Source organism: Muntiacus reevesi, chromosome X, assembly GCF_963930625.1.
Source record: "Muntiacus reevesi chromosome X, mMunRee1.1, whole genome shotgun sequence".
Lineage (NCBI taxonomy): Eukaryota > Metazoa > Chordata > Mammalia > Artiodactyla > Cervidae > Muntiacus > Muntiacus reevesi.
The window spans coordinates 22,561,206-22,574,846 of NC_089271.1; the positions used below are offsets into that span (position 1 = coordinate 22,561,206).

Sequence of the window (13,641 nt, forward strand, 5' to 3'; positions counted from 1 at the left end):
GTTTCATAATGACCTTACTTATTTTCTTACGTTCATGTGAAAATCTTGTTTGCCAGTCTTTTAACATGGGATTAATGTGAATCTTTTTTTTTTGGCTGTAGTCCAAGAAAGTTTTATTTATGAACATTGAAATTTAAATTTTGTGTCATTTTCACATGTCATTGAAATAGTCTTTGTACATTTTTTTTCCCCGACCATTTAAAGAGATAAAAACTCTGCTTAGCTCATGAGTGGTACAAAAAGAGATAGGCTGAATTTGATCTTTGCCAACCTCCAGCCCAATATATAGCTATTTGTCAGGACTTCCCTGGCAGACCAGTGGTTGAGAATTTGCCCTCCAAGGCAGGAGACACGGTTTCCATCCCTGGTCCGGCGATAAGAAAAATACCACACTGGGATTTAAGGAATAATAGTACCAGGCACAGAGTAAGCTGTTGGTATATGTTTGCTGTTGTTGTTATTGTCTTAACTGTGGACATTTACTTCTATTCAGTTTCTTCTGAAGGTGAAGATAACTCTTTGTAAATGTTCTAGAGAAATACAGTAGTAGCTTTCTGTTTATCCTTTGCTAGTAAAAAGGGTGGGTCGTTCCACTGCTGACATTTATGTATACATCTCTTGTCTGATCTTAGCAGTTTGTATACAGGTAAATAGGCTGCCTGTTTTATTCTTTGAAGGTGTGATTGTAAAAAAAAATGTATAACCACTCGCTGGTAGAAATCACTAAATATTTGAGGAGTAGTGGGGGAGGATAGGTGGAAAGGAATGCGTTCTTGAAGGAGAATTGATAGGATCTAGTAAATGAAAAAAAAATAAAGTAATTGATATGAGGGGGAGTATTTGCCCATATTAATGGAGTACCTTTGGGGGACTGTTGAGGTTTCAATGCCAGACAGGATCTCTTCTTTCTTTGTCTTTGGTTACCTGATTTTTTCACTTTGATATATATTTACAGGTGATAATCTACCCCTTTTCTCCTTTTGTCTGCCTCACAACTCTGGATAATATATGGAGTCATAATATAGTACTTCTAATATGGTGTTTTGCCAAAGACTTTTTGTAACATGGGTCTTTTTTCCTTGCAGGTTTTTATGATAAGTTCATTTTGCTTCTGGACTTCAACAGTTTGTATCCTTCCATCATTCAGGAATTCAACATTTGTTTTACAACAGTGCAAAGAGTTGCTTCAGAGGCACAGAGATTTGCAGAGGTTTGTATTCAACTGGGAACTCTTGAAATTGAAATTAAAAATAGTGCTTAAAGGGGGAAGATAAGCAAAGAGCTTGGTGTTCTAGTTTTTGCTTCTAAAAGGTAATGGCATTCTAGCTTTTCCTTCTAAAAGGTAACATATCCTTTCTTCGTGGTCAGAAGGGGGAGTGTTGGGTAGGAGGAGACTCAGACTGGTTCCGTGTCTTTTATCTAATAGCTTTATTGAGATGTAACTCACAGACTTTGTAATTTACCTATCTAAAGTGTGCAATTTAATGGCTTTTAGTTTATTCCCAGAGTTTGCTAACTGCACTATAATCACTTTTAGGACATTTTCATTTTTCCCCAAAGATACCCTTTTCCTTTTAGCCCGTACCTCCCTCAATCCCTTCTAGATCTAGGCAACCACTAATCTTTCCACCTCTATAGATTTGTGTTTTTTGTACATTTCCTGCATATAGAATCATATGTGACCTTTTGTGTCTGGCTTATTTCACTTAACATGCTGTTCTCGAGATTCATTTGTGTTGTAGTATGTATTAGTCCTTCATTCCTTTTTATTGCTGAATATTCCATTGTAGCAATACATGTCACATTTTGTTTGTTTTAGAATCTCTTGTCAATTTACACAAAAATACCTGCTGGGATTTTGATGGGGATTATATTGAATCTGTAGATCCCTTTGGGGAATATTGCTATCTTAGTAATGTTAAGTGTTCCAATTCATGAAAATCGAATCTTTCCATTTATTTATGTCCTTAATGTCTTTCAAAGATGTTTTCTAGTTTTAAGTGTACAAGTCTTGCACTTTTATTAAATTTATTCCTAAATATTTCATTCTTTTTGGTGCAGTTGCAAATGGAATGTTTTCTTAATTTCATTTTTGGTTTGTCCATTGCTAGTGTAGAGAAATAGAACTGAATTTTGTATATTGATCTTGTATCCTGCAACTTTGCTTAGCTCATTTATTAGTTGTTGTAATAATAGTTTGTGGATTCCTTAGGATTTTCTATAGACAGTATCATCTTGTCTGTGAATAGAGAAAGTTTGATTTCTTCCTTTTCAATCTGGATGCCTTATATTTCCTTTTTTTGCTTAACTGCCCTGGCTAGAACTTCCAGTACAGTTGAATAGAAGTGGCAAGAGCAGACACCCTTTTCTTGTTCCTGATATTAGGGGAAAACATCTAGTCTTTCACTATTAAATATTATGTTACTTGAAAGTTTCCTACAGCTGGCCTTTATCAGTATGAGAAAGTTCCATTCTAGCACTAGTTTATTGAGTGTTTTTTTTTTAAATCATGAAATAGTGTTGGGTTTTCTTAACTACCTTTTCTGCATCTATTAAGATGATCAGTATATGGTTTTTGTTCTTTATTCTTTTAATATGGTATGCTATATTGATTGTTGAACCAACTTTTGTTCCTGAGATAAATCCCACTTGGTGTATAATCCTTTTTGAATATGGCTAGATTTGATGTGCTAGTATTTGTTGAGTTTTTTCCTGTATTCATAAAGGCTGTTGGTGTATAGTTGTGTATGTCTTTGTCTGGTTTTGGTATTAGGGCAATATTGACCTCATAGAATGCATTGGGAAGAGTTCCCTTCTCTTCGGTTTTTGGGGAGAGTTCATGTGGGATTTCTTTTAATACTTTAATTTTTGCCAGTGAAGTTATCTGGTCTTAGACTTCTCTTTTTTAAATTTCTAACTCAGTCTCTTGTTATAGGTCTGTTCAGATTTTCTATTTCTCTTTTGGTCACTTTGGTAGTTTCTGTCTTTTCTAGGAATTTGTCCATTTTGTATAGGTTATCTGATTTGTTGGCATAAAATTGTTCATATTATTCCCTTTTAATCACTGTAATTCTTTAAGGTCAGTAATGATGGTCCCCTCCTTTTATTCCTCATTTTAGTGATTTGAGTCATCTTTTTTTTCTGAAGAAAAGGTTTTTTTACTGAAGAAAAAACTTCAGTGTAGCTAGAAGTTTATAAATTTTGTTAATCTTTTCAAACAAGCAACCTTGGTTTCCTTGAGTTTTCTCTATTGTTTTTTTGTTCTGTTTCTGTGCTAATCTTTATTACCTCCTTTTTTCTGGTTTCTTTGATTTACTTTGCCCTTTGTCTAGTTTCTTATGATAGAAGGTGACGTTATTGATTTGAGATCTCTTTTAATTTAGATATTTGCAACTATAAATTTCTCTATAAGCAGTGCTTTAGCTTCATCCCTTAAGTTGTGATATGTTTCACTTGCCTTTTTATAGTCAATCCCCTCTTCCATCAGTCAGTAATTGATCTGACTTTTCTTTTTTTTTTCATTTATTTTTATTAGTTGGAGGCTAATTACTTGACAGTATTGTAGTGGTTTTTGTCTTACCATAGCTTAATTTTGCCTGTTCGAGAATTTCAGATTAATGGAGTGATAGAGTATGCACTCTTTTGTATCTGGCTTTTTTGTTCAGTGTAATTTTCTTGAGATTCCTCTGTGTTATTGCATTATTGCTATTCTTTCCTTTTTACTGTTGAGATGTATTTCATACTTATCTGTTCCCCTGAGATCAGCATGTGGATTATTTTCAGTTTGGGGCTGTTATTAATAAAGCTGCTGTGAACATTCTTCTATAGTTCTTTTTGTGGATATGTGCTTTCACTTTTGGGGATACCTAAAGAGTGAATTTGCTGGGTTGCATTGGACAGTGTATGTTTTACTTGAAAGGAAACTGTTAGATTGTTTTCCTAAGTCGTTGTACCATTTTATACTCTTACCAGTCATGTATGTGAATTTTTCCCTTTTCCTGTAACACTTGTTATTTTCAGGCTTTTAAATTTTGGCCATGAAAGCATTTATTAACGATTCTACTCATTAAACATCTTTTTCAAAAGGATCCTTTTGAATTACATCACATGAGTTTTAATCTAACTAGTAGTCATACAGTCAACAGTTTTATGTATGGCTTAATAACTTAATGTGTGGTTCTTCATATATAAAGCTTATACAATTGACTGTCAGTAGGGAATTTGATTAGATTTGGTTCTCTAGCAGTAAAAGATGGAAATTGACGTTATCTCTGTATGTTGTTTTTCTCTGCTTCTTTGTGCAAGGGGCAGAAGATGTCTTTTTGCTCTCTAGCTCCTGAATTTACAAGTCTTTTGGTTCCAGATTGGGGGCTCTTTTTCAGTCCTAATTCCGTATTCCTGGAAGAGAGAATCTTAGAGGCTTGCCTAGGATGGTGAACACACCTGTCCATCATCTGTGACCGCAGGAGCGTGTTCACACAGTACAAATGTGTCTACTGAGGATAGGCTTTTCTATGGGATTGGAGGATAATTTTACAGGGTAGGTATTGAGTAGACATCCCCGAGAGGTAGTGACTACGTTTGGTTAATAATATTCTTTGGACTGTGTCCTGTCTGTGTCAGTATTAGGATAGTTATCTTTATGCAGCTCCTTCTTTCCCCCCCTCCCCCCACCACCATTTTGTTATTTGAGCTTTCCAGTTTAGATTCTGGATATGAAATTACACTTCAGAGTTGAAAGAGGTCATCTAAGAAATACTATACACGTAGCAGTTTATGGGTTCTGTATCATTTTCCTGGGCAATACTGTATTTGGTCTTCAGAACAGCTAGCGCCACACAGCTTGTGCTGGCAGAGCCAGGCATGGATTGTAACTTGCCTGACTTCAGATCCTTTCAGTTTACTTTCTATTGGACCTCCATGGTTGCTGTAAATAAATTGGAATGTGTACCAAGATGTCTAATAGGTTTGCTATCATCATCTGCTCTATTGGAAAACAATAGGTCCCTGTTACTATTGTGAGATTGTTCATTTGAAGTTATTGATCTTTATAAAATCAGATATTTTGTAAAAACTGGGTTATCAAATGGCATTGACTTGACATACTTTAAGCCAAGAGGTTTATTTTTAATTTTGAACCTTTGAAAGGGCAAATGTGCCTGGTTTTTCTTTGTATTCTGTTAATATTCAATAGAATTAATGGAGCCTTGAGAAAAATGGTCTGATGCTTCCCTTGTCTTTTCTTCCTGTAAATTTTAATGGAAGACTGCTGGTTGCTTTCTTAAAATGTTGCTATTGTACCAACTGCAAAGCAATTGATACATAAAAGGTACTGCATAAATACTAAGGAATATATATGTGTTAATTTTTAGAAATGTTGTGGCCTATTTAAATATGGGCTCCAGATTCCTAAAATATATTTGCTGATTTAGTATTTAGGTTTTTATTTTTCAGTCTAAAACACCTAAAGTAATTGCTGTGATTCCCCATAGTTTAACAGAGTTTTGTGGCATTTTGTTTGGTAGTGCACCAGTCTTAAAAATAGTAATTTAATGGCTTTATTTTAAAAACAATACCCCCAAACATGTTGCTCCTCAATCTTTGTTGAAGGGGGGAAAAGGAGCATGTATAAAAATTGATCCCTTTAAACGATGCCTACATTTTGTCAAGAACTAGATCGGGAAGGTACTGGAATGATAGACTGAGAGAACTGACTGAAAAGAGGGCAACATTGACCTGCTTTGCAGCCCTCTCAGTATTGTTGACCTTTATACTTAGACAAGAAACTAGCTTTACAAGATGTAGGGTTAAGTTCCCACAAGGTATGATTTTGGGAATTCACTTCACAAAAGTTTGATTTATCTGAAGTTTTTGTCTTGTGTTCATCAGGATGGAGAACAAGAGCAGATCCCCGAGCTGCCAGATCCAAGCTTGGAAATGGGCATTTTGCCCAGAGAGATCCGAAAACTGGTAGAGCGGAGAAGACACGTGAAACAGCTAATGAAACAGCAAGATTTAAATCCAGACCTTTATCTTCAGGTAAAGCTTTCCACTCAGCAACCTCTGAGTGATAGTCTCACTTTTGAAAATTTGATTATCTAGGAGTGATTTAAACATGATGCTGTGGACAGATGTATGTGCTTACTTTAAGTTGGTGGGTAGGAAACCATTCAGAAACATCTGATGCCTCAAAATACAAGGCGCCTCTGTCTGCAAAGATGTATCTGAGCAAGTGCCTTCTGACCTTCTGGGAGCTTTGGAATCTGTGTTTACTTGCTTCTAGGAGGTTGGGGAAATGTGGCTCTGGGAGGATGGGTTGACTGTATTCAGAGTTCTTTTCTCCAAGGACATTGAGGGTTTCTTATTGGTAGTTAGAAAACATCTAATGTAATGCTTATGCATCTGCAAATATTGTTGTCTGTCTTTTGTCCTTGTGTGGCCTGCAGTATGACATTCGACAGAAGGCTTTGAAGCTCACAGCAAACAGTATGTATGGCTGCCTGGGATTCTCCTACAGCAGATTTTACGCCAAACCCCTGGCTGCTTTGGTGACATACAAAGGAAGGGAGGTAAATGGTATAACATTGCCATATCTAAAATGAAAATATTTTATTTATTTTTATTAGTTGGAGGCTAATTACTTTACAATATTGTAGTGGTTTTTACCATACACTGACATGAATCAGCCATGGATTTACATGTGTTCCCCATCCTGAACCCCCCTCCCACCTCCCTCCCCATCCCATCCCTCTGGGTCATCCCAGTGCACCAGCTCCGAGCATTTATCTTATGCATCCAACCTGGACTGGCGATCTGTTTCACACTTGATAATATACATGTTTCGATGCTGTTCTCTCAGATCATCCTACCCTCGCCATCTCCCATAGACTCCAAAAATCTGTTCTATACATCTGTGTCTCTTTTTCTGTCCCGCATATAGGGTTATCATTACCATCTTTCTAAATTCCATATATATGCGTTAATATACTGTATTGGTGTTTTTCTTTATGGCTTACTTCACTCTGTATAATGGATTCCAGTTTCATCCATCTCATTAGAACTGATTCAAATGTATTCTTTTTAATGGCTGAGTAATATTCCATTGTGTATATGTACCACAGCTTCCTTATCCATTCGTCTGCTGATGGGCATCTAGGTTGCTTCCATGTCCTGGCTGTTATAAACAGTGCTGTGATGAACATTGGGGTGCACGTGTCTCTTTCAGATCTGGTTTCCTTGGTGTGTATGCCCAGGAGTGGGATTGCTGGGTCATATGGCAGTTCTAATTCCAGTTTTTTAAGGAATCTCCACACTGTTCTCCATAGTGGCTGTACTAGTTTGCATTCCCACCAACAGTGTAAGAGGGTTCCCTTTTCTCCACACCCTCTCCAGCATTTATTGCTTGTAGACTTTTGGATAGCAGCCATTCTGACTGGCATGTAATGGTACCTCATTGAGGTTTTGATTTGCATTTCTCTGATAATGAGTGATGTTGAGCATCTTTTCATGTGTTTGTTAGCCATCTGTATGTCGTCTTTGGAGAAATGTCTGTTTAGATCTTTGGCCCATTTTTTGATTGGGTCATTTATTTTTCTGGAATTGAGCTGCAGGAGTTGCTTGCATATTTTTGAGATTAATCCTTTGTCTGTTGCTTCATTTGCTATTACTTTCTCCCATTTTGACGGCTGTCTTTTCACCTTGATTATAGTTTCCTTTGTTGTGCAAAAGCTTTTAATTTTAATTAGGTCCCATTTGTTTATTTTTGCTTTTATTTCCAATATTCTGGGAGGTGGGTCATAGAGGATCCTACTGTGATTTATGTCCGAGAGTGTTTTGCCTATGTTCTCCTCTAGGAGTTTTATAGTTTCTGGTCTTACGTTTAGATCTTTAATCCATTTTGAGTTTACTTTTGTGTATGGTGTTAGAAAGTGTTCTAGTTTCATTCTTTTACAAGTAGTTGACCAGTTTTCCCAGCACCACTTGTTAAAGAGGTTGTCTTTTTTCCATTGTATATTCTTGCCTCCTTTGTTGAAGATAAGGTGTCCATAGGTACGTGGATTTATCTCTGGGCTTTCTATTCTATTCCATTGATCTATATTTCTGTCTTTGTGCCAGTACCATACTGTCTTGATGACTGTGGCTTTGTAGTATAGTCTGAAGTCAGTCAGGTTGATTCCTCCAGTTCCATTCTTCTTTCTCAAGATTGCTTTGGCTATTTGAGGTTTTTTTGTTATTCCACACAAGTTGTGAAATTATTTGTTCCAGTTCTGTGAAGAATACTGTTGGTAGCTTGATAGGGATTGCATTGAATCTATAGATTGCTTTGGGTAGTATACTCATTTACACAATATTGATTCTTCCAATCCATGAACACAGTATATTTCTCCATCTACTTGTGTCCTCTTTGATTTCTTTCATCAGTGTTTTATAGTTTTCTATGTATAGGTCTTTTGTTTCTTTAGGTAGATATACTCCTAAGTATTATATTCTTTTTGTTGCAATGGTGAATGGTATTATTTCCTTAATTTCTCTTTCTGTTTTCTCATTGTTAGTGTATAGGAATGCAAGGGATTTCTGTGTGTTAATTTTATATCCTGCAACTTTACTATATTTATTGATTAGCTCTAGTAATTTTCTGGTAGAGTCTTTAGGGTTTTCTATGTAGAGGATCATGTCATCTGCAAACAGTGAGAGTTTTACTTCTTCTTTTCCAATCTGGATTCCTTTTATTTCTTTTTCTGCTCTGATTGCTGTGGCCAACACTTCCAAAACTATGTTGAATAGTAGTGGTGAGAGTGGACACCCTTGTCTTGTTCCTGACTTTAGGGGAAATGCTTTCAAGTTTTCACCATTGAGGATAATGTTTGCTGTGAGTTTGTCATATATAGCTTTTATTATGTTGAGGTATGTTCCTTCTATTCCTGCTTTGTGGAGAGTTTTTATCATAAATGGATGTTGAATTTTGTCAAAGGCTTTCTCTGCATCTATTGAGATAATCATATGGTTTTTATCTTTCAATTTGTTAATGTGGTGTATTACATTGATTGATTTGTGGATATTAAAGAATCCTTGCATTCCTGGATAAAGCCCACTTGGTCATGATGTATGATCTTTTTAATATGTTGTTGAATTCTGTTTGCTAGAATTTTGTTAAGGATTTTTGCATCTATGTTGATCAGTGATGTTAGCCTGTAGTTTTCTTTTTTTGGCATCTTTGTTTGGTTTTGGTATTAGGGTGATGGTGGCCTCATAGAATGAGTTTGGAAGTTTACCTTCTGCAATTTTCTGGAAGAGTTTGAGTAAGATAAGTGTTAGCTCTTCTAAATTTTTGGTAGAATTAGTCTGTGAAGCCATCTGGTCCTGGGCTTTTGTTTGCTGGAAGATTTCTGATTATAGTTTCGATTTCTGTGCTTGTGATGGATCTGTTAAGATCTTCTATTTCTTCCTGGTTCAGTTTTGGAAAGTTATACTTTTCTAAGAATTTGTCCATTTCTTCCAAGTTGTCCATTTTATTGGCATATAGAAATGAAAGTATTTTAAACTATACATATTATGGAGTGGGAGAGCCAAAAAGTTTACTGCCTTGTAATACAGCTTCAAATATCCCTTTCTTAGGACAAATTTGAGAGAGATATGCTTTTAAGTAAGGATTCATTCATTAATCCATTTTGTGTGTGTGTGTAATTATTGAGCATCTTCTGTATGCCAGAGATTGTTTGAGGTACCAGGTATAGAGTGTTGAGCAAGATGTAAAAAGTCCCCGCGTTGTGAGGCTCATATCTACCTAGGGCAGGGGGCGTGGAAAGGGCTTGGGGTGGAGAGAAGGTCATTTGGGAAATCAGATGTTAAATTTAAGTGAATAAGCAAATATAAAAAATAAGAGAATATGATAGAAGTAATGCTATGCAGATAATTAAAACAGAATGGTAGGTTGAACACTGTTAAGGTGGCTCGCTGGCTTAGCTTGGTCAAGGAAGGGTTCTTTAGAAGGTAACATGAATGAGGCCTGTGACATAAGGAAGCTAGTTTTCTTATGGATATATTAGGTTGGAGTGTGAGGGAAAGGAAGAAGTCAAGGAGGATGCCTCCATTTTTGTCTTTTAGCTGGTTAGCTAGTGAAACCATTTAAGAAGGGTAAATCTGAGAGAGAAGTTCTGTCTTGGATATGTTACCTTTGAGGATTGTAATATATCTGTAGACATTTTGAGTAGGCAGCTGGATGTACAAATTCCTAATTGCATGAACATTATCAGAACCAGAATTACTGATTTAGAGTAACTGGTTTTAGAAAGATGGGCTACATACCAAACAGATTGGAGGTGCTATCCTTTTGTAAACACTAAAAGCTTCATCTGCTTTAGGACCATGTGTGTGGATTTTCCTTAGTTTGTAAGAGAATAGTTATATTAGATATTAAATTCCATTTAGCTCTAGTAAAATACTGATTTCTGTCAGTGGATTTAAGACTACTTGGTCTTAAGGAGGTAGTGGTTATAGGCAGAATACTCATGCTGGGGACCTGGAGTAGGAATCCTCTATAGAGTAGAGATCGACTCATTACAGCTTATGGGCCATCTGTTTTTATAAATAAAGTTTTATTGGCACGTAGTCATACTCATTCATTGAAGTATTATCTGTAGGTACATTTGTAGTACAGTGGAAGAGTTGAGTAGTCAAGATGGAAATTTGAATGACCTGCAAAGCTTAAAATATTTACTGTCTCTTAAAAAAAAAAAAAAAGCTGACCCCTGTTGAGAATCTAGATTCAGTTTAGTTTGGTTCAGTCGCTCAGTCGTGTCTGACTCTTTGCGACTCCATGAACTGCAGGACGCCAGGCCTCCCTGTCTATCATGAACTGTCGGAGTCTACCCAAACCAATGTCCACTGTGTCAGTGATGTGATGCCATCCAGCCATCTCATCTTCTGTCGTCCCCTTCTCCTCCTGCCCTCAATCTTTCCCAGCATCAGGGTCTTTTCAAATGAGTCAGCTCTTTGCATCAGGTAGCCAAAGTATTGGAGTTTCAGCTTCAGCATCAGTCTTTCCAATGAACACCCAGAACTGATCTCCTTTAGGATGGACTGGTTGGCTCACCTTGCAGTTCAAGGTACTCTCAAGAGTCTTCTCCAACACCACAGTTCAGAAACATTAATTATTCTGCACTCAGCTTTCTTTGTAGTCCAACTCTCACATCCATACATGACCACTGGAAAAACCATAGCCTTGACTAGATGAACCTTTGTTGGCAAAGTAATGTCTCTGCTTTTCCATATGCTGTCTAGGCTGGTCATAACTTTCCTTCCAAGGAGTAAGCGTCTTTTAATCTCATGGCTGCAATCACCATCTGCAGTGATTTTGGAGCCCCCCAAAAATAAAGTCAGCCATTGTTTCCCTATCTATTTTTGCCATGAAGTGATGGGACCAGATGCCATGATCTTAGTTTTCTGAATGTTGAGCTTTAAGCCAACTTTTTCACTCTCCTCTTTCACTTTCATCAAGAGGCTCTTTAGTTCCTCTTCACTTTATGCCGTAAGGGTGGTGTCATCTACATATCTGAGGTTATTGATACTCTCCCAGCAATCTTGATTCAAGCTTGTGCTTCCTCCAGCCCAGCGTTTCTCATGATGTACTCTGCATATAAGTTAAATAAGCAGGATGACAGTATACAACCTTGATGTACTCATTTCTTTTCCTATTTGGAACCAGTCAGTTGTTCCATGTCCAGTTCTGACTGTTGCTTTCTGACTTGCATACAGGTTTCTCAAGAGGCAGGTCAGGTGGTCTGGTATTCCCATGTCTTTCAGAATTTTCCACAGTTTATTGTGATCCACACAGTCCAAGGCTCTGGCATAGTCATTAAAGCAGAAATAGATGTTTTTCTGAAACTTTCTTGCTTTTTTGATGATCCTGTGGATGTTGGCAATTTGATCTCTGGTTCCTCTGCCTTTTCTAAAACCAGTTTGAACATCTGGAAGTTCACGGTTCATGTATTGCTGAAGCCTGTCTTGGAGAATTTTGAGCATTACTTTACTAGCGTGTGAGATGAGTACAGTTGTGTGGTAGTTTAAGCATTCTTTGGCATTGCCTTTTTTTGGGATTGGAATGAAAACTGACCTTTTCCAGCCCTGTGGCCACTGCCGAGTTTTCCAAATTTGCTGACATATTGAGTGCAGCACTTTCCCAGCATCATCTTTTAGGATTTGAAATAGCTCACCTGGAATTCTATCACCTGCACTAGCTTTGTTCGTAGTGATACTTCCTGAGGCCCGCTTGACTTCACATTCCATGATGTCTGGCTCTGGGTGATAGTGAGTGATCACAACATCGTGATTATCTGGGTCATGAAGAATCTAGACTAGACATATGTAATAGCACTTTGAGATGATGAAAACGTTCTCCATCTGCAGTATTGAGTGTAGTAGCTGCTGGCCACAAGTGCCTTGTGAGTGCTTGATAACTGGCTACTGTCAGCCAGCTGAGGAAGTAGAGTTTGAGTTTTATATAATTATAATTAAAATTAACCTCAAATATCCATATGTGGCTAGTGAACTGCTGTATTGGACGGGGTCGATCTCGCTGGCATGAAATGAACAGGACGTTGAGAGCTGCTCTTCTGTTGGGATCCCAATCTCAAAGACTCCCCTGAGGGCACAGTGAGGGAGGACAAGACATGTATTGGACACCAGCATAATGTGAGACACTTTCAGATGCATTCTTCAGTAAGACCCCATAAGAATCAATTGATAGAGGTAATAGTGTTCCCATTTTGCTGTTAAGAAAGCTAATAAACTCAGAGGTGAAGTGTAACAATTGACTTATTTGAATGGGAACCCAGATCTTCCTGACTTGAAAGCTCTTGCTGCATGAAGGTTGTGTGCTTGCTCCATCTCAGGATGGCTTTCCTGACTGCTGCTTTGTATTCTACCTCTTATTCGTAGATGAACGCGTTTTTCAATACTTATCTCAAGACACACGCCTTTTTTCCTTGAGAAGATATAGGTGTTTTAGGGGCTTATTGAAATGAAGGAAGGATGTCTTCCATTTTCTTAGGCTCAGTTTACTTTAGAATTATTTAAATTTTATTTCTGTGTATGTATCCAGTGGCTTCTGATAGAATACCATCTTATTTTTGTATTAGGAAATGCACTCACTATGCCCCAACTGGGTGATAATACATGGGTTGACTATTGAGATTGGATCAAGGTTACTCTTAAGTTTCTCACGAGAGGCAATAGTTGACAATTTACTCCCTTGGAGAGTGCCTCTTGCTGTTGGGAAATCCCTGTTGTTACATTTTCTACATTGGCTCAGAAATCCACAAGCTTAAAAGGGCACTGTTGATAATGATAAGCCCCAAATTTGTCCAATGATCTCCCCCACTCCCCTAATCCATTGTACTTAAGGGCAGTATTTTTGTTTAGCTCAATTTTTAATAGGGAATTGAAACTCAATTTTTATTTTTCTGTTATATAAAATGGAGCAGTAACAAATCTTACTAAATATTTTGTTTAAAAAATCCCTACTCTCCCCACTAAAAAAAGAGTTTTAGACAAATCTAGAAATACTCATGTGTGGTTTAAATTCTTGGTTTCTGCTTTCCCCTTGTCTCTCTCCCCTTTGCTTTTTCCCACAAATAAAAAAAT

At 37.1% G+C, this 13,641-nt stretch overlaps 1 protein-coding gene and 1 non-coding gene across 2 annotated transcripts in view; both read left to right on the forward strand.

The window, feature by feature from the left end:
- POLA1 (DNA polymerase alpha 1, catalytic subunit) overlaps positions 1–13,641 on the forward strand; it is a 293,096-nt gene that overhangs the window by 41,844 nt on the left and 237,611 nt on the right. The window contains exons 24-26 of the mRNA XM_065915911.1: positions 1,086–1,210; positions 5,890–6,039; positions 6,447–6,569. Coding sequence (XP_065771983.1) covers positions 1,086–1,210; positions 5,890–6,039; positions 6,447–6,569 — 398 coding nt within the window. The remainder of the gene's footprint in view (positions 1–1,085; positions 1,211–5,889; positions 6,040–6,446; positions 6,570–13,641) is intronic.
- On the forward strand, positions 473–605 carry LOC136154962 (small Cajal body-specific RNA 24). Its single transcript, XR_010660656.1, has one exon. It is a non-coding gene; the product is annotated as a small Cajal body-specific RNA 24 (non-coding RNA).